This window comes from Conger conger, chromosome 17 (genome assembly GCF_963514075.1).
Source record: "Conger conger chromosome 17, fConCon1.1, whole genome shotgun sequence".
NCBI lineage: Eukaryota > Metazoa > Chordata > Actinopteri > Anguilliformes > Congridae > Conger > Conger conger.
This window is the reverse complement of record NC_083776.1, coordinates 20,752,564-20,775,067: the sequence shown is the minus strand read 5'-3', so window position 1 is coordinate 20,775,067 and position 22,504 is coordinate 20,752,564. Positions and strand designations below refer to the sequence as shown.

The window sequence follows — 22,504 nt, the reverse complement described above, 5'->3', positions numbered from 1 at the left end:
AGTAGCAATGCAGTGATATTATGCAGGTTGTGATCAGGGTGATTGTCAAATGTGTTTAATGACTAAAGTTGTGACGAGAGTCACAGTATAAAAAGAAGTTGAAAGTCTCAGACTGTTGAGTTTTATTAACGGTCGGAGCAGCAGTGCAGTGCACTAGAAAATGAAAAGCAAATGGAAGGGCACGGATGAAAGTGGGGTGGTCCAGAGTGTTTGAGTGAAATTGGTTTGGGCCACTGATTTCCCAGGGGCTTTCTGGGAGATTGTTAAAGGCAGACCCTCGGTGGATCACACACCTGTGGGGTTTGTCCGTGTTACATGTATGTTCTGAGCTGAGTGTCCCTGTGCTGATGGGATATGTGGTCCTATATAGTAGTTCCCTATAGAGTACTGAGGTGTTGTAGTCATCGTCTACCCCTATGGTTCTGAAATAGATTTTCCCATTCATTTTTGCCATAGACATTGCAAGTTTCTGGCTTAAGTGTTTTAAGCCATGAACCACAGTTTATACTATACGTTGGCTAGTGATGCAGCACACACAGAAACGTATAGACACACACACATAGACGCACACACCCATAAACACAGAGACATATATTCAGTCACGTACGAAAGCACGCACTCACTTGCGGGCACACATACATTACATTACATTATTGGCATTTGGCAGACGCTCTTATCCAGAGCGACGTACAGTTGATTAGACTAAGCAGGAGACAATCCTCCCCTGGAGCAATGCAGGGTTAAGGGCCTTGCTCAAGGGCCCAACGGCTGTGCGGATCTTATTGTGGCTACACCGGGATTAGAACCACCAACCTTGTGTGTCCCAGTCATTTACCTTAACCACTATGCTACAGGTGACAGACATACACAAACGTATAGACACACACACATAGATTCAGGCATGCGCTCACACACACACACACACACACACACACACACACACACACACACACACACACACACACACACACACACACACACACAAGCCATGCATGCACACACACGCACATCGACACACACATGTATGCGCATGCATGCACGTACTCATAGACACACACACACACACACACACACACACACACACAGACAGACACACACACACACCATGGCCCTGTAAAAGACTGGCAGCTCCTGGGGTTCATAGCCTGGTTCTCTTAGCCGTCAGGGTGGGCAGCCAGGGATGATTCAAACAGCATCCGTGCCATTTTTCCAAGCTGTGTCCCACTGACTCACTGTGCTCAGTATTTTTACCTGCTCGGCACAAACACACAGACACATTGACACGCATTATGGAAATGCTCCCGGATTTGTTTTCACGGGTGCTGTTCATAGTGCCATACAGAGTGAGTGCTTGGCCTTTTCATTAACTCTGGCGTTTCTCATGGCTGCTGTTCACCGCTATTGAGTAGGAGTGACAACAATACAAATAAAGGAGTCGAAGATAAAGTGGAGAAGGCAGCTCATATCCTCAGTTCACCTTTCTCTGACAGCGACCGAAACGTCCGAGCGCATGGATGAGAGCACGGTTTAAAGAGCTGCTGCTGGCACAGCCGGACATTTCTGTCACGCGGTTTCCTCCGACGCGAGACCGCAGCACCTGTAGGGAAGGGACTTGGCGGCCATCTTGTTTTACTTCCACTTTCTTCTTTTACTGATGTGCGGTGATACCCTGCAGATATCATGTCATGTGACGAGCTTCTGTCCTTGAAATTAGCTATCCTGAAGCTTCCTTTTATTCTTCCTTTAGCACAACTGCATTGTGACGGAGGTGATATTTGCACAGTCTGGGCAGTACACAGTGTGAATATTGTTTTTATTGGTTTCGGATGAAGACCCCTTCATTGACTAGATCGAACGCATGCATAGGCACAAACATAGCAGATGCTGGTAATGATTAATCTGGCTGTTGTTGGTCTATTCCTGGAGTCAGCAGTGGGAACACAATGCTGTAATAACACAGGGAAGGATTGCGGAAGGTGAATGTGTCGTTAGTGTCAGGGTGAAATACGAGGCTTGTTACAGTCACCAGTCTACGATAATTACGGCTTATTTGAGTTTTTTATGCGCCCGTTATTTCAAATGATATCTCTATAAGTCTTTTCAAATTAATTTTGTCGGTACATTCGATCTATGCCTGGAATGTAAATTATTCCATATTCTAAGTAGAAAGATTTACTAAATTGCACTTGAGATTGCAGAGTTAACATCTGCCTAAAAATAGCTGGGTTAATTTGAAGACTACCCTGTAATTTGGCACTGGATAGTGCAGCAGGCCTATAGAAAGGCTGTCAAATGCCAGTGACATGTTGCTCACTTGAATCACACCAGAGAGAGCAGAGAGATGGATGAATAATTGCCTTCTCTCCTATGTTCATCTATATTCAGCTGTAGGACTCTGAGAAATCCTGTTTTCCTGCAGGGAGAGTGTCTTTGCCACTGACAAGCAGAGGAAATCTGCCAAGAATTTCATTATGAACATATTTTTTTGGGATGCATGCATTTATTATTGTTCTTCCTCGGTGAGGTCGGTTGGAGGGTTGGGAAGGGGTGAAGATGGCTGAAGATTTGGATGTGTGTTCGCGTAAAGGATAGAGAAAGTCCCTGAGGTTCTCTGCTGTGGATTTCAAATTGCGAGCGCAGCAGAGTCCATGTTGTTGCATGCGTCGTTCTTTCAAACCGAACATGAGAATCTTTCCGCTTGGTCATCTCTCTCTCTCTTACTCTCTCTCTCTCTTTCACTCTCTCTCTCTCTCTCTCTCTCTCTCTCTCTCGTTCAGATCATCCGATTTACGTTCTCTTCTCTTAAATGTGGGTTTCAGAATCCTCCCCGGTTATGGATTAACATCCCCCCCCTTTGAAGTCGTAATCGTTCTAAAATTGACGGGAGGGCAAAGCCCTCTTTCTGGCCCCCGAACATCTGATCCTGATTGTTGTGGATGTTGAGTTTGGGGAATGGCCACTGAGCTGGCCTCGCTGCCTGCCCGTTCCTGGGAGCCGAGCGTGCTCATGACTGCGGGGGGGTTCGCCACATCACATGACTAATCTTTATTTCAGCTGCACTTAGTGTCAAGGAAGAAATATGCTGATGTGGCCCTCAACAGATGTTTTTGCTTTGCTCTGACTTTTCCACTGGTAAACAGCCTTGTTTGGGAAAAGGGCCACTGATCGGACAACTGACTTGTGATTGTTCTGTTGACATGACGCAAAAGCATTACGGAAATCCAATGAGGAGGTTGTTTTTCTTCTTCAGACTCATATAATTGGAATGCCCTACTGATTGTCGCCATGTTGACTTAAGTAACATTTGTGGGCAGACGTTTTTTTTTCCCAAGTAATGGATTGCTTTGCCTCTGTCAACACAAGGGTTCCTAATGTGTTTGTCTCGACCAAGCAACAGGTTCTGTGCTTGACATAGTGGAAACTGAGGTCACTGTGTTACTCTGAAGCTGAAGACCAGGTGAACCAGTACAGAAAACAATGACTAACAGAATAACAAAAATAAAAGAATACCAAAGATCACTATGATCATGCACAAGTAAGCTGCATTGAGGATTTTTCGGTTTAGGTTTATCTAAACCGAAAACCCCACCACCCCATTGTGGATACGTTAACCATCAGATGGTTGAATGGTATTTACATTTTGTGATATCCACAGAGAAAAAGTGAAGAGTGTAGGATCTTATCTGTTGTGCTTATCATTCGTTTAGATACCACATGCTGCAATGTGAGAAAAGGCTGTCTGTTTGCAGGATACAAAGCACGCCACCACAGCCTATGATGCAACAGTCTTTTGTCCATTTTCATACTAATGGCGTGCGCTCACCGCTGATGGTATGCGTTGATATTTATTTTGCATCAGGAGCTCAGAATGTAATTGCCGTGCAAGTATTTAGCAGAATGAGTGTGCAGTGTAACTGCCAAAACTGTGATCCTGAATCATACAGTGATGCTTCACATTTGTGGCTCCAGTTGGATCCAATTGGCAAATGACATAGAATATGAAATGCCTCCTTGCATTAACATTGAATGCCCAGTAAATGTAGTGTTTATAAGTCGTAAATGTAAAAGTGTGTGTTATTTTTACATAAGCGAGTGGTAGTGGTGGTGTGGCAGAGTGTATGGAGCCCCTGGCAATGTTCCATGTCCTCAGAACTGTTTGTCTGAACTCAGCGGAGCTCCAAGCAGGGCAACTGTTTGGGTAGCTGTGCTGAACCTCCATAAGCTGGCAGCCGCCCTCACCAGATGGTCCTCCGTTTGAACATTACATAAAAGCAGTCGCCCCTTGCCAGGTCCTCCAACAGCAAAGCAGGGACGTTTGGCTTTGCCGTTTATCATAGTAATAGAGTTAAGTGATTGGCTTCACTCTATAGGGATCAAAATGGCTGCCGCGGAGTGGCACTGCGACATTCCGTGCTCGTTTGCAACCCCGATATTAACACAGTGTGGGATACCTGCCTGAGACAAGACCGTTGGGGAAAAAAGAAGATATCACAGAGGGTTTGTCATCTAACGGGGGTTGCCTTGCTTCTGGGAAACAATTATTTGATGGTAATGGTTTGCCAGATTTAGCGGCGAAGACTTGATTTAGTTGTCATGGAAACGTTTGAGACCAGGGGGCGGAGATGGGTTGATCTGCATTCTCGGCTGCCGGGCGGCAGGGTGATTGACAGGTGGAGTAATGCAGGGGAGGGGCGCGGAGGAAAAATGATTTGAGCGCTCCCTCGTGAAGTGTGAAGCCGTGAAGGAGAATAAGGGCTTCTTCAGCTTCAGCAGGTCTGAAGCACTGTGCTCTCCTGTCTACGGCCTCACTCTGCTCTGCTTCGTACGGGTTGTGTGTATAGTCCCCCCCCCCCCCCCCTTGCATACAGACTGTGCCTCATGGAACCGCTTCAATCACCAAGTTTTTTGTCTTTTTCCAGCCAATTACACACGCTGGGGTTTGCTCTGTAATGACAGCGCTGATCTGCGTTGAAGGTCACATCGGCCTCAGAACAGTTTTACCGCAGGTTTCAGTGTTTGCAGCAGCTGTGTATCAACGGAAAGTGTTTCACTGCGTGTAGCATCCCCTCGCCCAGGCTCGTGTGGAGGTCAGCCCATGACGGGGGGAGGAGGAGGAGGAGGGGGGGGGTTATTCAGACACAGCGCATGCAGAGCTGCCACTCTCGTGCTTTTGACACCCGGACAGCATGGAATGGATGCCACCCCCCAGGACTCTGTGAGAGAGGGAGAGAGTGAGTGAGTGAGAGAGAGAGAGAGGGGGGGGGGGGAGCACACTGCACCAGACCAGTCAGTCATCTGTCATGGTGAAGCACTCAGGCCTGCTGGGGAAGAGAGCAGGTCAGCAACCAGTCACATTCACATGGTTAACTTCACACACACACACGCACATGCGCACACACACACACACACACTAACACACAGGCACACACACGCACATGCACAAACACACCCACACACACACACTGTATAGTCCTTTTTTCAAAGAGTTTTACCTCCCTTAAGCTCAACCCTCACTGACCACCTTTGAGTCAGGCACACTCCTTCTCCTCCTCCTCCTCCTCTTCCTCCTCCTCCTCTGTGTCAGCCAAACTCTCTGCTCCTCACCTGTCCACGTCTCAACGCGCAGCCGGGAGGGAGAAAATACAGTGGCCTAAAATGGACGCCGTACTCACAACCAGAAATTGATCCTGACAGTCCAATAACTGGAACTCACATGTGCAGAAACAGAGGCCTGGAGGCAATCAATAACTGTGTGCTCGTCTGTGTGTGCGCTTTCGCGTGGGTGTGTGTTTGTTTACCAGCATTTTAGCGTGTGCGGGTGTGTGTTTGTGTTTGTGTGTGTCCGTGTGTGTGTATGTGTTACATTTATGTTAAACATTTCTCAGCCTTCCGCCATTCATCCATGGTCTGTTGCTACATGGCTGTTACCATGGAAACAGAAGTGCGCGCTGGGGTCTTGCCTTAGCAGATGTTGGGCCTGTGGCCTCCTGGATGCCAGGTGCTACTGGCGGCTTTCCCGTCCCGCCGTGTCTCGATTACCTGTAATGAAGAACACTTTTACAATTATGAAGTCATCTGACCAGGACAAAGTCGTTTGTAACATTAGGATGTTATTGCCGGTGACATGTTGTGTTTGCAAATGTTTGTTTACCTGCAGATTGAAAGTGGTTGTACAATTTGATTAAATTTACCCTTGTGTGTGTGTGTGTGTGTGTGTATGTGTATGTGTATGTGTGTGTGTGTGTGTGTGTGTGTGTGTGTTTGAGGGAAATAGATATCTGTGTACATGCATATTTACATCATGCCAATAATGCAGTTCAAATTTAGTGCGAGACAGAGAGTGCTTGCATGTTTATCTATACCCACGTCTATGTGAGATGGTGTGTATACACAGGCACGTGTAGGTGTGTAGCGCGTGTGAGATGGTGTGTATACACAGACACGTGTAGGTGTGTATCACGTGTGAGATGGTGTGTATACACAGGCACGTGTAGGTGTGTATCACGTGTGAGATGGTGTGTGTGGGTATGGTGTCCCGGGGGGAGCTTTGACTCAGGAGTTTCTCTCCCACGGAGCCTAAGCACAACGCTGTGGCATCAGTAAATACCCGGAAAGACGCCTCTCCCCTCTGCTGGGACCTGAGGGGGGGGGGGGGGTGAGGGGGGTTTCTCCAGGAAAGAGGGAGGAGCAGGAAGCCATGAGCGAGCGCCTGTGCGTGACTCACCGCGTGGCTTGAAACACCAGGGCTAACCCGCCGGTCACATGACTTTCCCCGCCACCTTCTCCGCAGGACCTCCTGCTGCTCACCCGCCACGAGTCAGACATCCGGCATCTACTCAAAAACGTTTTTCGTTTATCAGCTCAAACTTCCTGCTCCATAGGAAGCTCTGTACAGTGGATGCCTTTTCCTCATTTCCATATTTTTAATTACGCGTTCCAGGCCCTGCTCCTCAACCGACAGCCCAGTACCTCTGGCCCACAGCCCTGTAATCAACGGCGAAGGTCTAATTTCCTGTTTTGACAGTGCCCGGCCCCGTAACACAAGAGTGCGGAAAGTCTCTGTCGATGCCTCATTACTGAAACCCACCAGTGAGGGCTCGGAGCACTGCACCGCCAGGCTCAGGGCAGTCCTGTCAGGGCGAGGACAACCTACCCAATCTCAGGCCCATAATTCCTTGCAGAATGTACCCAGGCTGCCCCCTTTTTCTCTAAAATGGAGGAGGCGCAAGGAGAATAAGTGTAATGCATGGAGACAGGCCGGCGGATTCTTGGCAGCTCAAGCCAGCCTTCCCTGGAAGCCTGATTCCCCGTGTGAGGCTCGGGTTCCAGTAGGTAGCCACGGCATCCATCTTGTTAGCTCTCAGAACATAATGAGAGGTGATAAAGATTAGCATTTCTGCTTTCTTAATCGCTGGCCCTGGGAGCCTGTCGTTGGCCCTTTGGGGATTCTCTCTGTTTCTCGGGCAGTCTGCACCAGCAACTGTGAGGCTTTGGGTGAGATTATTCATGGAGCTCGAACAGGGATGGACAAATTGTTGGGACAAATTGATCTTTTGTTTCCAAAATGTCTCCTGGATAGCATAGATTTTGTAGCTCACTAGACAGTTGAAATTGAGAAGGGAGGCTCCGAACCTCTCGCAGTGTTGCTGCCGTTGGCCTCATCGGCCTCGGGATGTAAAGTCGGAATTTTACGGGATGAGACGGGAAACCGCACAGCAGTTACAGGGCTGCAATTCCTTCCGCTTCCCTTTTTTCCAGCTGCAGGCTGAGGACGGCTCTGTGATTCGTGTCATGAGAAAACCAGGAAGAGAGAGCGTGAGCCAAGCTCTGACCTCATACTCTGAGCACAACTTTCTGTCCTCGCAATTCCCTCAGGAGATGGGAATATAGCACGATTGGAAATGTACTGCACGGTTGAATGATCCAATCTAAATGTTGAAGAGGTCAATAGCATTTCTATCTGTCTGTGACCGTTACGTTAGATTATGTGAGCTGGTAAAGCCCTATCTCAGTTTGACATCCTGTCAGTTTATATACAGTATTATTTGCTTGTACAGCTAAAAGTTAGATAGATAGAAGATAGAAACCTTTATTTCGACAGGGAAGTTATCTGAATGAACTAAAACACCAGTGTTCTACCTACTCCTGATTATCAATAGTAGTCCCTAACTGCTATGCTATACTACCAAACTTTACAGTTAAAAGAATTGGGAAGTGATTCACATTTGTTAGTTATTAAAGAGTATGTAATGGTTATTTTGAATGAAAGAATGATTTGATTTGTGCCGTAATACTTTACTTTTGAGAGAAGGCTATGGATTTGAAAGTTGACTTTTTAACAGTTCAATCTCATTGTCTTTTGTGTCTTAGCACTGGGTCTAAGAAAGGGGAGTGAGCTGATCTGATCGTCGGCCTACGAGAACGACACATCTGGAAACATCTAAAGATGCAGCAGAGAGGACAGAGAGCGCACTGTTTTTCAAAACATGTGGTGTCTCACAAGTTTAACTGCAGATTTCAGAAACCAGAACTGCTTTGCAAACGACTCACAGGCACCGAAATTGCTCGCAGCCATTCTTGCGGTTTTGTCGGTTTGTTTCGTTCAGGTCTCCTTCGTTTGTATTTTAGGATTAGCGCTGGCGGCCTGCGGAGACGCAAAGAGGCTGTGAAACGTAGCGAAACCGGGGAGAACAGAGCAGCTGACGTGAGCGCTTCTCACCGTTTGTTATTTCCGAGGGCTTTGCTCATTAAGTTCCAGTTAATCTTGGCAGGGAGAGTCGCGAGCCTTTGGCTTCGCCGTGGCCTGGCGAGCGTTTGGTGTTGACTGTAGACGCGTGCGGGCACGCGCGCGGTAAATGGCGCGTAGCGGCCCGTTGCTGGTGGAACGGCCGGGGCCTGCCTACGTATCGTCGGGGCAAATGGCGCGCCAGCGGGTGCGGTAATGGGGGAAGTGGAGGAGCTATCCGGGGCTTTCAGGCCTGGTAATGTAATCAGTTCGTATCCATTTACCAGCCTCTCCCCATGGTGCACTGGGGCAGAGCGCTGTGTCCGGCCTCCACTGGAGTCATTACAGCGCCCATGTGGAGGCCATTAAGAGGAACCCCAACGTAATGGCTAGGAACCAAGGCTCCATTCTGATGCAGTGGCTTTGCATGACCTCATTTTCCCGTTAAAGGTACCCTCCCAGTCCGGCGTTCCCCTCTTCTGCATCCGTTCGAAATTCCGACCGGCCCGGCGGTGAATAGGGAGAGTTCGGACCTCGCTGTGGAATTGTTTTTCAGAGCCGGTGTCTTAATCTATCGCTCATTGATTTTGTTCAGTTCATCTTGCTCTGTATCTGACTTGAGTCTCCTGGGAACAGCAAGCCTACACTCTAGCTCATTTAGTCATTGTACCAAAATACCCACAGTGCCTGTATAATTGGATCATCTGAGACCTACACACAAAGCAATTACTCTGTGAAGTGTGAGTGTGTGTGTGTGTGTGTGTGTGTGTGTGAGAGAGAGAGAGAGAGAGAGAGAGAGAAGGGGCAGAAGAGCAGTAGAAAGAGACGGAGTGTGAGTGTGAGAGAGATGGTGTATTGAACAGAGGTGGAAATGGGGTGGGAGAGGGAGAAGGGCTTATGGGTAAAGTGAAGCTCTGTGATTGGATGAGGATAATTGCTCATCATCGTGTTGGCGCAGTGCTGAACAGTGCAGTGGTGGCCCACAGCTCAACATCTGTTTATGGGGACATCAGAGTGGAATGCTGGCCAGCTTTTCTAGCTCTGAGGGAGACACAGGTATTGTGTTTATTTCACTCACTTTCTTCTCCTCTCTTTATCTCTTAGGTTCATAAGTGTAATGTTTACTTGTTCCAAAATCCATAGATATAAAAACTTGACTTGGTCTAACTGTTTATTTGAGCCTTTCTAATATGACATTATTTTGTTTTATTTCCTTTAGAGATTCAATCAAATGTGTGCTTCATTGTTATGCAATAGCAGTAAAGATACAAGAAAAGTTATTTGGGTCTGATCATACAGCTTTTTGTTTTGACATTACTTCAATTTCCATGTAACCGCAGTCTGTTAACTTCCAGCTGTGTGCTGATTAGGGTTTTTCAAGGGTATTATTTTTGAAGGCGACATAGGAATGAACTGAATGAGTTTAATGTCCACACACTAGTTTTTATTTTAGTTGATTTTTGTGAGTGAATCTGTTACGGGTGGAAATATGCTTTTAATAGATTGTTGTTGAAAACGAAGTTGACGTTTTGTAGTATGAAAAAGATCAAACTTTTTTCATGTATTTTGACGATACATTGTCATGATCATCAAAGCTCATTGATTAAACTTTAACTGTATGTGTTTTACTAAAGGCGACACTCTTTGTTCATGTACAATCTGGGATTTCTAATTGTGTGTGTATAAAATGGACTGAGATTAACTTCAAAAAGACCTTGAATATGGTCACAGAATAATAATAATTTTCCAATCATGTAATGATTACAGAATGAAAATGTGCGTAATTTTGTGTGTGTGTTAAATTGAACTCAAACGCACCATAGATATGCATACTGTATATAGTATATAACACACTACGAATTATACCTGTATTTATGTTTAATTATGCACACTTTCATTATTACATGATTACATTATTATTGTGCTGTTATATTCACTATCTATTTGAAGTAACTCATTCCAACTCATTCCATCTCACACAATGATAAATTCCAGACTGTGCACTAACAAAGACTGTAGCCTCCCTTTTGTTATAATTTGACCTTTTCCTATAGCTGTCACATTTTCTCTCTCTATTACTTTTATAACTGACATTTTTGAGAATTCATTACAAAAATGTCACATTTAAATTTCATAATGATACGCATTTACGTAGGAGCCCGTTGAACTGAGCTCAGCAGGATGGATGGTGCTCAGATAGATCGAGTGGTTGAAGCAGCAGTGTGAGTCACGTGACTGCAGATTTAAAAACGCTGCGCTTCGGGGCGTGTTCTCAGTGGAGCCCCACTGCCGCTCGGATTCTCTCTGCGGTTACGCCCCGGCGATCAACCACTTATTTCACCACTCATTACGACCGATTTCACTTCACCCGGCCTCAGGTGAAGAGAAATAACCCACTCTGGTACGATGGAAGGACGAGTATCTTCTCCTCGCCTCATCCCGTTTCTTCGTTTTTGCTGCTGCTACAAAGAAAATCACCCCCCACCCATATTTCCCTAAACATCAGATTTGACTTCCCCGCTCATTATTTCTTAATTTACCATGAATAATCACCAGCCATGAAATATTCATTTTTGTTTGCGGGAAGAGCAGTGCATGAATTTTTCTCTCTCATTGAAGTGAGCCTGCCTCCTCTTCACGCTCCAAGTGGCAATCCATAAGGAAGGCTTATTCCAGCCCTGTCCTGTGTCCTATGGTATTGATCTGGGAGGTTTGTGTACACAAACACAGAGACGCTACAGGCTATCGTCTCTGTAAGAATGAAGTGGACCTTCTGACTGAGGGACATTACGAGCATCTCCAGAGCAGAGAGACGTTATTCCCACTGACCAGAGACGTCGTATATGTTCACCTCTGACAGGATTGGTTAGTATTTTGATGTGTAACACACATAGTTTGATCGGTTAGTGTTTGGATGTGTAACACACATAGTTTGATCGGTTAGTGTTTGGATGTGTCACAAATAGTTTGATCGGTTAGTGTTTAGATGTGTAGCACACATAGTTTGATCGGTTAGTGTTTGGATGTGTAACACACACGGCTGTGCATTTGTATGAAGAGTGCTGGGCTCAGTAGGGGCAGCGTCATTAGTGTGTGATATTGTATGTGGGCCTCAGGGTGGAATTGGCTTTCCTTGTGCTGCATTGATCTCGACTCCCCACCCCCATTTCCTTCCATCTCTCTCGCTCCCTCTCGCTCTCTCTGTCACTCCCTCCTTCTCTCATTCTCTCTCTCTCTCTCTCTCTGGTAACTGGTATGGTAGCTGATGATTTCATGCAGTATGTTTACTGTATGTCATGGCAGTTGACAGCAGTGCAGTATTGCTGGTGGACTGTGTTGGGTTGAGGGGCAGGGGACAGGGCTCTATGGGCCAGCAGCCTTCTTGCTTGGGGTAATGGCTATGATATCTGCGGGATATCATCAAGCTCATGATTTGTAATAACCTTTCATTTGCCCAGATTTTCCTTTGAACTGGGCCGTGTGTGATTTTACCAGATGCTTTTCCCAGATGCTCTGCCCATGCCAAGTTCTCTCTCTCTCCATCTGTCTACTTCCATGTTATTCCTCCCTTCCTCCTTTTCTCTCTCTCTCTCTCTCTCTCTCTCTCTCTCTCTCTCTCTCTCGCTATCAGTCTCTCTCTGTCAAGTGCCTATTCACTTCAAGAAGAAGAAATGTAGCTTCTATGGCTTTGTGGTTAGACTGCCATTGTTATTCCTGGGTAGCATTAGGCTCATTGAAAATTGTAATGGTTATAGTGATCAGAAGGAGAGCTGAGACCTACAGCCTTATACTATGCAATATCCATAAAGTGACCTATTCAGGAAAGGAAGCTACTTCTGTGAATTGAGTGTGCAGAACTGAGCTGAAAGAAGTGGGTGTTTAACTTCATTTTCCATGTAGTAAAGTGTGTTCAGGTCCAGCCTTGGGCAGCTGATCTCTTTTTCTGCTTTTGTGGCCTTGAGCAAGATACTTAACTTGAATTGCTGTTGTGGTGTTTATGCTCTGCATAAATGGATAACATGGAAAACATAAGCGGTATACTTTGCCCTAGATACTGTATGGGCCTTTGTGTGGCAAAGAAATAGCATGTAATAAATGAAGACAGTCGAGGACTGTGCTGTATATGAAAAAGCGTTCGTTGTTTGTCTTTTCTCTCAGTAAAGAAACTCACTTTATGAACACTGTGTGTGCTGGCAGCCAACAGTATTGATTTCTCTGAACTGTTTTTCAGTAGCTCAGTGCCTCCCTGGTTTTGGGGACGGTTCTGGGTTGAGAGGCCCAGAGATTCGGGTCTTGGGTCGAACACAGGCGGTGTGGGGACTGGGGCTGAGGACGTGGTCCTCGGTCCGGGGCACTGATATGCACAGGAACGGACGGTTCAGTGAGGTGACTCATTCATTCGCTGTGTGAAAACTAGCTCTTCGATGCATCAGGGTTTAACCATGCTGTGCTGTTCTGTGTGAGTTTTTACCAGCTTCTCCCTGTCTGTATCCGAAGTGTATTTATTATGAGCTAATAGTGATGAGCACAAGATGAGCATATAATGTAAAGCGAGCAAGCAATTTCTACTTATGAGAAAAAATATAAGATTTTAAGACTACAACACTTAAGACTTTTTTGCAGTGTAAATCAGCGCTCTTAATCTGACACACTTTAGAATACGAGCCCAGATGTTCACTAAATGAACAAATAGAAATGTGCTTTCTTAGTTAAGTGGCACTCTTCCATTGCTGTTCACGCACTTGCCAGTGACATAAAGACATCAAATAATGAGAAATTATATTGAATATCCCCATTTGAAATATTGGCTTATGTGCCAATTTATAGGAACCTAGGAGCTGTGGTTTCTATTGACTGGCTTACTAATTGTGCCTGTTAGCTCAAGAACTGTCAGTTTAGTCTGAGCAGCTGCACATGTTCCTGTCCCTGCGAGTCAAAATAATGATGATTTGCTGCTTGCAATGAATCGTTCTTTCTTAGTCTTAACATCTGTTACACACAAAAGGCACCCTGGGGACCCGAGCATATCTAATTCTCATATGCTCTGTTTTTTATTGAATATATTCTTGAATGAACCTTATAAACTGTCTTCCGGATTTTACGGGTGGGGGGGGTTGTACGATGTTCGATATGGAAACAGGTGGACACAATGATTTATACCACATCTGGTATCCTGCAAAAAATAGTATTGGGGACATTTCCGTTGACCTGGAGCTTATAGTCTTTTGTGGAATCCACAGTCCACTGCTTGTTGCTCCAGAGTAAAAAGCAATGTCTCGATTTGCTAGAGGGGACGGGGTGTATTCAGGAGCTGCCCTGTCTGGTATCCAGGTCTCTCTGGGCACCAGATAACAGGCCCTCTTTCTCCCACCCCAAAATCGGATGCAAGCCAGTTCGGTCTGACCGTGTCCCCTTATGTCAGAGATTACTGCTGCAGAGATCATGTTGTTCTGTGAGCCTGACCCAAAGATGGCGTGGAGTCGATAACAAATTATCAACAATGAAAAATACACGCAGGGCGATAAAGAGGCCTCTTTTCTGACTGGTGCGGGGTGTTACCAAGGGGAGGGGCTTGACCTAGTTTCATGCATGGATGCGTTGCTACGGGTTACCCTCCCACAGCGAGGTAGCTGGTGCAGATCTTCGAAGAAAGGAAGAAGGATCAGACCGCTTTTTGGTCTCACTGTAAACATAGGAAGGCCAGCATGGTTCACTGAGTTGAGCTTAGCTTTACTACTGTAACATATGAACACTTTCAGCAACGATGGCAGCATTTATTTGTCTGAATCTTGTACAGCGCAGTACAGAACTCTGGGAAAATTGGTGGCAAATCCCAGCAACATATTTAACCATATTTGAGCAATGTGATTTGTTTGTTAGATCCTCATTTCTTTTCATGAACTGTCCATGTTGGACTTCTGTGTTATGGCCAACTAAAAAAAAATCACTTCAGTGATATTCACTAATTTTATTGGGACTTGTATTTTCCTCTTTGTCACATTTACAGGCTGCTGAATACATTTTTTAGCGTAGTAATTCCCTCCTTTAAGTGTGCACTATAATATACTGAGCAAGTCAGTGGTGCTCAAACCATGGAGTTGATTATGAAAGAATCAATAAGAAGCCGGTGAACTTACAGAACATAGTAAGGAACAACATTACTGGTCTCTTGAGCTGGATCTTCTACCAGGCTGTGATAACATTCAACATGTGAACGTGTAATTAGTCTCACAACTGGAAACCTTGTTTTCCAAACGATTCCCGTGCTACACATAAAATGGCTAATATCTCAGACGTGGGGCTAACTAAAGCCTGATTCATGCTTCATCCGGCAGCCTCCGTACGCTGGTTCTGGAGATTCTGTTGCTGGCAGAGGGATGGAGTATGGAGACTCTGCACCGGCAAAACATTTTAACTGTACGGCGTGCTCCGTACTGACTCCACACTAACTGATTGTCAAACAAAGCTATTGTATTGTCTCAGTAGCGTGTGCTGCTGTCTGGAACAAACAACAACTGGAACAACTGGAACTATGAAGGTTACCACCGTACTGAGTCTCCGGGCAGTACCGTATAGCCTCCATACGGAGGCTGCCCGATCAAGCGTGAATCAGGCTTATCTTGTTTAAGTAATTTCTAGTTTAAGTGGGGTTTAAACTCTGCAACTTTTATCTCTATTGCTGGGAGTCCGGTTCCTCCCAAGGTTTCTTCCCCTCTGCCACCAGGGAGTTTTTCCCAGCCACTGTTGCCCTAGGATTGCTCTTGTTGGGGTTTAGGCCAGAGTGTTGTGTGTTGTGTTTATGAAATGTACTATGCAAATACATTTTGATTTAATTTCATTTCATGTAAGTCACATTTAAGGAAATATAAAGTAAGCAAAGCATGAATTAGATTGTTCTTTTTTTGGTTTAATACCTTAAACAGTTAAGTAGCGTCAGACTGGAAGATCGAAGATGTGAAAGTGAACAAATTTAATTAAATTCAATTGTTTGTTATGTTTTGTTATTATTTTTCTGACCAGTTGTAATCACATGGTAACACTGGGGTCTTTATTTCCATTTAATGTAATTAATGTTACAATACACACTGGATTGGATTTAGAGATATTTGTCTGTAGTCTCAACAAAAAATGTTCTGTGATCAGGATGACCAATAAGTAATTGTAAATTATAATATGATCTTGCAAAAGTTAAGTTAGCTTGCCAGACAATCCTGAGCATCACAGCAAGCAAACACCCACTCAGCAAAAAAGGTAAATAGCTAAATAACTGCTACTCTTATGTTTGAGATAATTTATTATGGGGTCTACCTGATAGATAAACACAAGGTGAAGAGTTAAGTGCCTTGCTCAAGGGTGCGACAGCTCCACCTGAGATTTAAACCTGTGCGCTGTAATTCACGTTCCCTCCCTGGGCTCCACAGAGCAGTGGTCACAGTGCCTGCAGGCCTGGTGGCAGTGTGCGCTGCCCTCTGTCCTCCTCATTACCGGAGCCATAGATCTCCCCTGTCAGTTCCCCCCTCGGCCAACGGGCAACCCGATCTCTGGCCAGCCTCTCCTGAACTAGTTAAACTCTGCCCTCGGTGTGTCGCAGGGTGTCTGTCAGAGAGATGGTCACTCTTTACATTAATTGGCATTAGCTAATGTAGTTGTTACCATGGATTAATTGACGTACAAATGCATTCATTACTGTAAGCTTGACATTAACTTTTAATTTGTTAATGTATTTGTGAACTAGTAATTTATTCCTTTCCCAAATATTTATACATGAGCAAAGCATAGGATGTACTTATAATTAGTAACCATTAACAAATACATTAACTGTACATTAAATATGAATTGGAATGAACTAATGTCAGTATTAACATTAATAAATGTTGTGCAGAAACATAAACAAAAGCAGTACAGATTGACTTCTTAGTAGTTAGTTAACAACTACATTACTTAATGCCGATTTAATGTAACCTTATTGTAAAGTGTTACCTTAAAGTGAACATTATTGTAAAGTGCAACAGCTCAAGAGAATTGCGTGGCCTAAACGTAAACTTCCTTGCTCTTTCTTTTTTTTCCTCTCTTCATTTTTGGAAGACTGCTTAAGCCTTTTCATCTGTATGTACTATTCACATCAGCTTTTTTCTTCTTTTGTAACAATCTCACATACCTTGAGGACATCTGCATGATGTGTACTCAGAATGAGGAAATTAGAAACTCATTCCCAAACTCGTTCCTTCCACCATCTGATTTGTGTGCGGGTGTGTTTTTTATGAGGTCATTTAAGATAATTTGTGAACTTAACAGAAATTGTACAAAATATATCCACCCGGTAAGCATCCATTACAGAGAAATACTTGGGTGCCTGAGTCATCAGGCCTTAAAAGGCCTTGGGGAAGGCAGTAAAAGTAACGCACAGAGAGAGTTACAGACGGGTGGTTTCAGGTTTAATGCCATCATTTACGCTAAAGGCCACAAGAGTGAGGAATGCCTTTAAGGATGTAGCAAAAGCAGATTGGAGAGATTAGGGCCTTCGTGCTAGGCTTGAGCAGTGCTGGAAAAACACACAGGCCTTCAGTGAGATGGGCCTGATGGAGCTGGCTTTGTGTGGAATCGGGGCAGAGTGAATGTGTGAGGTAGGGGCTTGGTTTGGGAGAGGGAGGTAGGGTTGGTCATTGGTTTGGGGGTGGTGGATACTTGGTTAGGGTCACTTGGTTTGGGAAGGAGAAAGAGTGAATGTATGAATTAGGCTGGTCGTTATGACTTGGTTAGAGAGGGGAAGAGTGAATGTGTGAGGTTAGGCTGTTATTTCTGTGTGTGAGGTAGGGTCTGGTGACTGTTGCATGGTCTCTGTCACTCTGTCTGTGGAAAAGTTGGTCACACTTGGTATCCGTGCCCCAGCTGTCACCCTAGGGATTATCGAAACAGCAGATCGCTCCGCTAATGAATTACTCTCAAGTTCAAATGCAATGCCGACATCTGTGAGACCCTGTGGATTGATTGCTCATGTCTGATTCTTTGTCCATGGTAATGCACTCAGGACTTTGCAACTGAAGACACAGTAGATACAACCTTACATTGCCCTGTTCCTCACAGGTACATCGGCTTTCAGCTATATTGATATATAGTGTTTTCTAAACTGGTAATGTGTATGTTGTGCAATGATTGAATTCACCAGATTCCATTTGGTGGTGAGAATCTGTGCACATGTAGCAATGACTAAATGTTTTGTATTTTCTTCCCTTTAATGATGATATGTCATGACCATTTTAAGTAGAAAAGCCTAACCAGGGACAATGATCGCAAATTAGCCTTGGCTAGAAATCCTATATGCAACACATCTGTTTCATGTTGTTGTAACCTTTTATAATGTTCTCTTCATTGTCCCTGGCAAGTAAACTAATAAATACATTTAAAAAATAAAATTGACTGGTCTTCCCGGCATCTAATGATTGTCATCTTTTTCAAAAGTTTTCCAGGCATCTCATGATTGTAATCTTTTTTCAAAATCCAGTTGTTTATAGATAATAAAAATGTCACAGACTGCTGTCTCTCAGTGAAGATAGATGTTACCCAGTGAAGGCAGACAGTCATCTAAGCCAACCCCGAACAGCGGGTTGTGGAAGCCAGAAGCCTCATCTATTGAGACTTAAAATATTATTTTTGCAACAAAAAAAATGAAAATATTGCCAAAGCAGTTAGTCAGTGTGACTCATTTCACAATTTTCCAATGGATATTATTATTATGATGATGATGATGATTACTATTATCGTTATTATTATTGTATTGGTATGAAATCACCATATTTCACAAAAATGGGAAAGATTGCAACAGCCAATCTTGCGACAGGCTGTCAATATCGTCATACTGTAGAATGAGTGACAATAGAGAAGTATCATGTAAATATTTTAAGGCCATGCTGACCACATAATGTCCTCTGGAACGGGCCTGTGTTAAAATGTGCACCTGGGGAGCGGCAGGTCCCAGAAACACAGCGGATGTGGAACGTCCTGGGACGCGTGGAGAACATTTCCTCACTAAACCAAACAGATGGGCTTGTGCATGCCTGACCTCAGAAAGCCGTGATGGGATTGTTTCACTGCTCAAACGGCATGTGTTGGACAATGTTATGCCTGATGGTGCATGGCAGTAGTGCACACACAAATATGGTAAATTTATTTCACGTCTTATGTTGCGCTTCACTTCACTTTCAATTATCAGGGTACAGTAGAACGAGCACATTTGCAGAAGCTAGTTTTGTTTGTTCATTTTTGCGGGAAGTTGAAAAGTTAAGCTAGCCAGTAACGTCTAACTGTGTAAACATTACTGCTACCTCAGTATGGTGTGAGGCCTGTGAGTGTGGTTTAATGTGCAAGACCAAACCTTTTGAGATGTATTTGTGATCTTCACCCAAATCTTCTGGAGCAAATGCCCAAAAAGAACCCCTGACAAATATGAGAAATTCAGAAATTCAGAAATTGTTCAGCCGTGTCAGAGCATCATCATAAGCGAGCCCACAACATTGTGGTCGAAGCGAAGGTGAATCAGGTGTGGAAGACCCATGATTGGGTCGGTGTGCTCCATCCTATACCACAGAGCAGGTGTAGGCAGCTCCATTTCTGGAGTGGCAGACATGTTTGGGTCTTTTTTTTTTTTACCCATGTTAGATTATTAAACGCAAGCTTAGACGGTAAGCTCAAGCTTCCAAATCTTGAAGGGCGGTGAGTCGATTTTTATCGACGTTAAATGAGGGGGATGGCATATGAGGATGCCCACCACTGCGTAAAAGGATATTAATTGGAGGGGAACGGAAAGTTGACAGATGTTTGATCGACATGTGGTACACTGGTACATTTTTAATTTTTAATTTAATCGTTTTCCAAGAAGTGGATCGAAAAAAGTTTAGTGTGAAAATACACAAGTATTACAGTTTTATTAATTTCATGGAATATATACTTTAAAACATGTTTGTATGGTTATGCAGAATTTTGTGAATGAAGGGAATTTTGATTTCAGCTTGTCCGGGCTAAACACCCAGAGCCTAAATGGTGAATATTTGCCATGAAGGAATGCTCAGCTGTATTCATTGTGCTTAATAATTAATCCAATTGTGTAGTCAGGAGATTAGATGGCAAAAGGCAGAAACATCTTGAAGCATCTAAGGCACTCCAGGACCTGGGTGTAGAGCACTATTTGTCCTTGTGCCAAGAGAAAATGAATGTACTTGTAATTGCGCTGTGTGTTTTTCTATTGTCGCACTGATCAGAGTGATACCGAGAAGAAAGTGGTTGGGTGTTGTTGTGAATATAAAGCAGTCTGCTTCAGACAGGAAGAAAAAGTCCTGCTGACTTCAGTGTGCAGGGCTTCAGTCTTCAACAGACTGAAACGAATAGCCAGGATATCAAAAGCTTCTCTTGTGTTAAAACTACAGAAGCACGAAACCTTGCTCAAAGTGTGTCCTCTATATTCATATTCAGTGTGTGAGCTGTGTATGAATATGATAAAGATGAACTTATGAGAAAGATGTCTGTGCCATCTTATTCATTCTATTCACATGTTCGGTTTTACTGAAATAGGTCATTATAGCGCAATATTTTATTTTATTTATCAGGGACAGTGCACATTAATCAACATTTTCAGTTTCTACAATGTAAATGCAGTATTGACAGTATTGAGCCGATTATGCATTTTTTGGCGGTTTTTGGAAAGCTTTGCTAACTTTCCACAGATAATACGGCCTTGTTCTCACCCGAGACCGTGGGTGCCTTTGTTGGGGAATGTGAATCTCGTAATGAGATTAGTGGTGAAAGCTGATTAGTAAACCCTGTCCTCTTCTCGTCTCCTCCCTAGGGTCCTTCAGAAACGACGGGATTAAGGCGGCTGACGTGTTGCCCGTGCTGAAAGAGAAAGTGGCCTTTGTGTCAGGTGAGTACGGACGGCTCTTCCAGCTCCTCATAGGTAACTGAGATGAGTTTGTGCCTCAACATTAACAGGAGAGCGTAATGCTCCATGGATGGTGTTTTCCTGTCGGGGGGAACATGGGCAGTTGGTTCTCCCATTCAGACCTGACCTAGGTCAAATACGGAATTGTTTTGAATCAAATCAAATACTTTTCTACTCTGCACTGAGCTTGTCTAGTGTATTGGAACCTAAGGAATACACTAAAGAAGTGCCAACCCCGCCTTCTGAAAGTATTTGAATAAAACAGTTACGTATTTGACGCAGGTCTGATTCAGAGGAATATAGGAGGTCAGGGGTGAGAGTTAAGTGTAACCAGGGCTGTCCTAGGCCATTGTTTTGACCGCACGCTGAGTCTGACAGATGTGATACTCATGCAGGTGGACTATAGGCACCAGCCCATTCAAATGGCCTTCAAGTTTCTTCTTTCGGCTACTATCATTTCCAGTTAACTGTTGTACATGAGAGCCATCACGCTTTTTATGGAGTGTGCCCCAGCAGGTGACTGCAGGTGACAAAAGAGACACTTTACTTTTTGTCAGTGATGTCAGTGATGTCAATGACCCCCATGTTTGCTTAATGGACAGGACGGTGACAGGGGAATGAGATGATGTCAGCATCGCTTACTCACCGTATTAGTCCACATTGGTGGCTCATGCTTTTTGTTCACATCTCTTCTCACCTGCTAGGATTTTCATTGGCTGCTCATTGACATTCAGTTATTAGTCAGTGTCTCATGAGTATTCCATGGAAGATTTTCCTCTTCTGAATTTGACAGCTGCTTGGCATAGATTTCAAAGAGTTTGGCCTGCAACCAGAAAGCAACGGGCTCAAGTCTCTAGCCAGACACAGGTGTTTTACCCTTCAGGAATGTACACACAGCCTGAATCTGTTCCATCTTTATCTGGATTTATGAAATGTGTGTCTTCAAAACTATGTAGCTCACCATCGACAAAACCAAATGGATATTATTATAATCTTCTGTATATTTTGTTCCACTTGTATCACAGCTTTAGTGGGTGTCTGGTAGTGTCCCATGCAGGGAGGAACTGAAATAACATTGTGATTTTTCCAGGGGGCCGTGATAAAAGAGGCGGACCGATCTTGACCTTCCCGGCCAGAAGTAACCATGACAGAATAAAGCAGGAGGACTTGAGAAGACTGGTGACGTACTTGTCTACTGTACCCAGGTAAAAGAGCGGGGCATGGCTGAGGTTCTGTGTAACACTCACTGAAGGCTGCTGTGGCTCCGGTGGTCAAAAGGAAGATGTTTGTTGTCATTTATTAATGAAGGGAAATCATCGGGTGTAAATAGGTTTAATGGAAGCACTATACTGTAGCTAAAATAAATTGTGTGAGTGTTCTGCAGTGTGGTGATGGAGAAATAAATCAGCTATAACATCATTTTGGAAGCAAATCATGAATCGCATGCGTATGATTTACTCCACTTTGTTCTTTTTTTGATCTGTTGCAGATGCTAATGTTTTTCCTTTTATGCAGGGGTGGGACATTAGCTCTATACCTCGATCTGGTTTCCCTGCTGTTTTCTTACATATTTAATTTGCCTATTTATTTCATTATTGCATATGCAATATCTGACATTTTAGCGAAATATGTTGAGAAGCACATGAATCACAGCCAGTATCTGTCTTGGGTGAACTGGCATTGGTGTATAGAGCTAATGAACTAATTGGGCCTTCATAAACACTGGCCCTCCAGGAATTGAATGTCCTGCCCCTGCTTTAAAATTAAGAGTCTGCCTGATTTAGACTCATTTGCTTTGTGATAATTGGGATTGTACTACGTGTCTGTAGTCTGGACACATCTCTTGG

At 44.2% G+C, this 22,504-nt stretch overlaps 1 protein-coding gene across 1 annotated transcript in view; it reads left to right on the top strand.

The window, feature by feature from the left end:
- The window catches only part of kalrna (kalirin RhoGEF kinase a), a 165,972-nt gene that overhangs the window by 37,087 nt on the left and 106,381 nt on the right, over nt 1-22,504 (top strand). The window contains exons 2-3 of the mRNA XM_061225614.1: nt 20,565-20,639; nt 21,748-21,862. Of these exons, the coding sequence (XP_061081598.1) occupies nt 20,565-20,639; nt 21,748-21,862 (190 nt within the window). The remainder of the gene's footprint in view (nt 1-20,564; nt 20,640-21,747; nt 21,863-22,504) is intronic.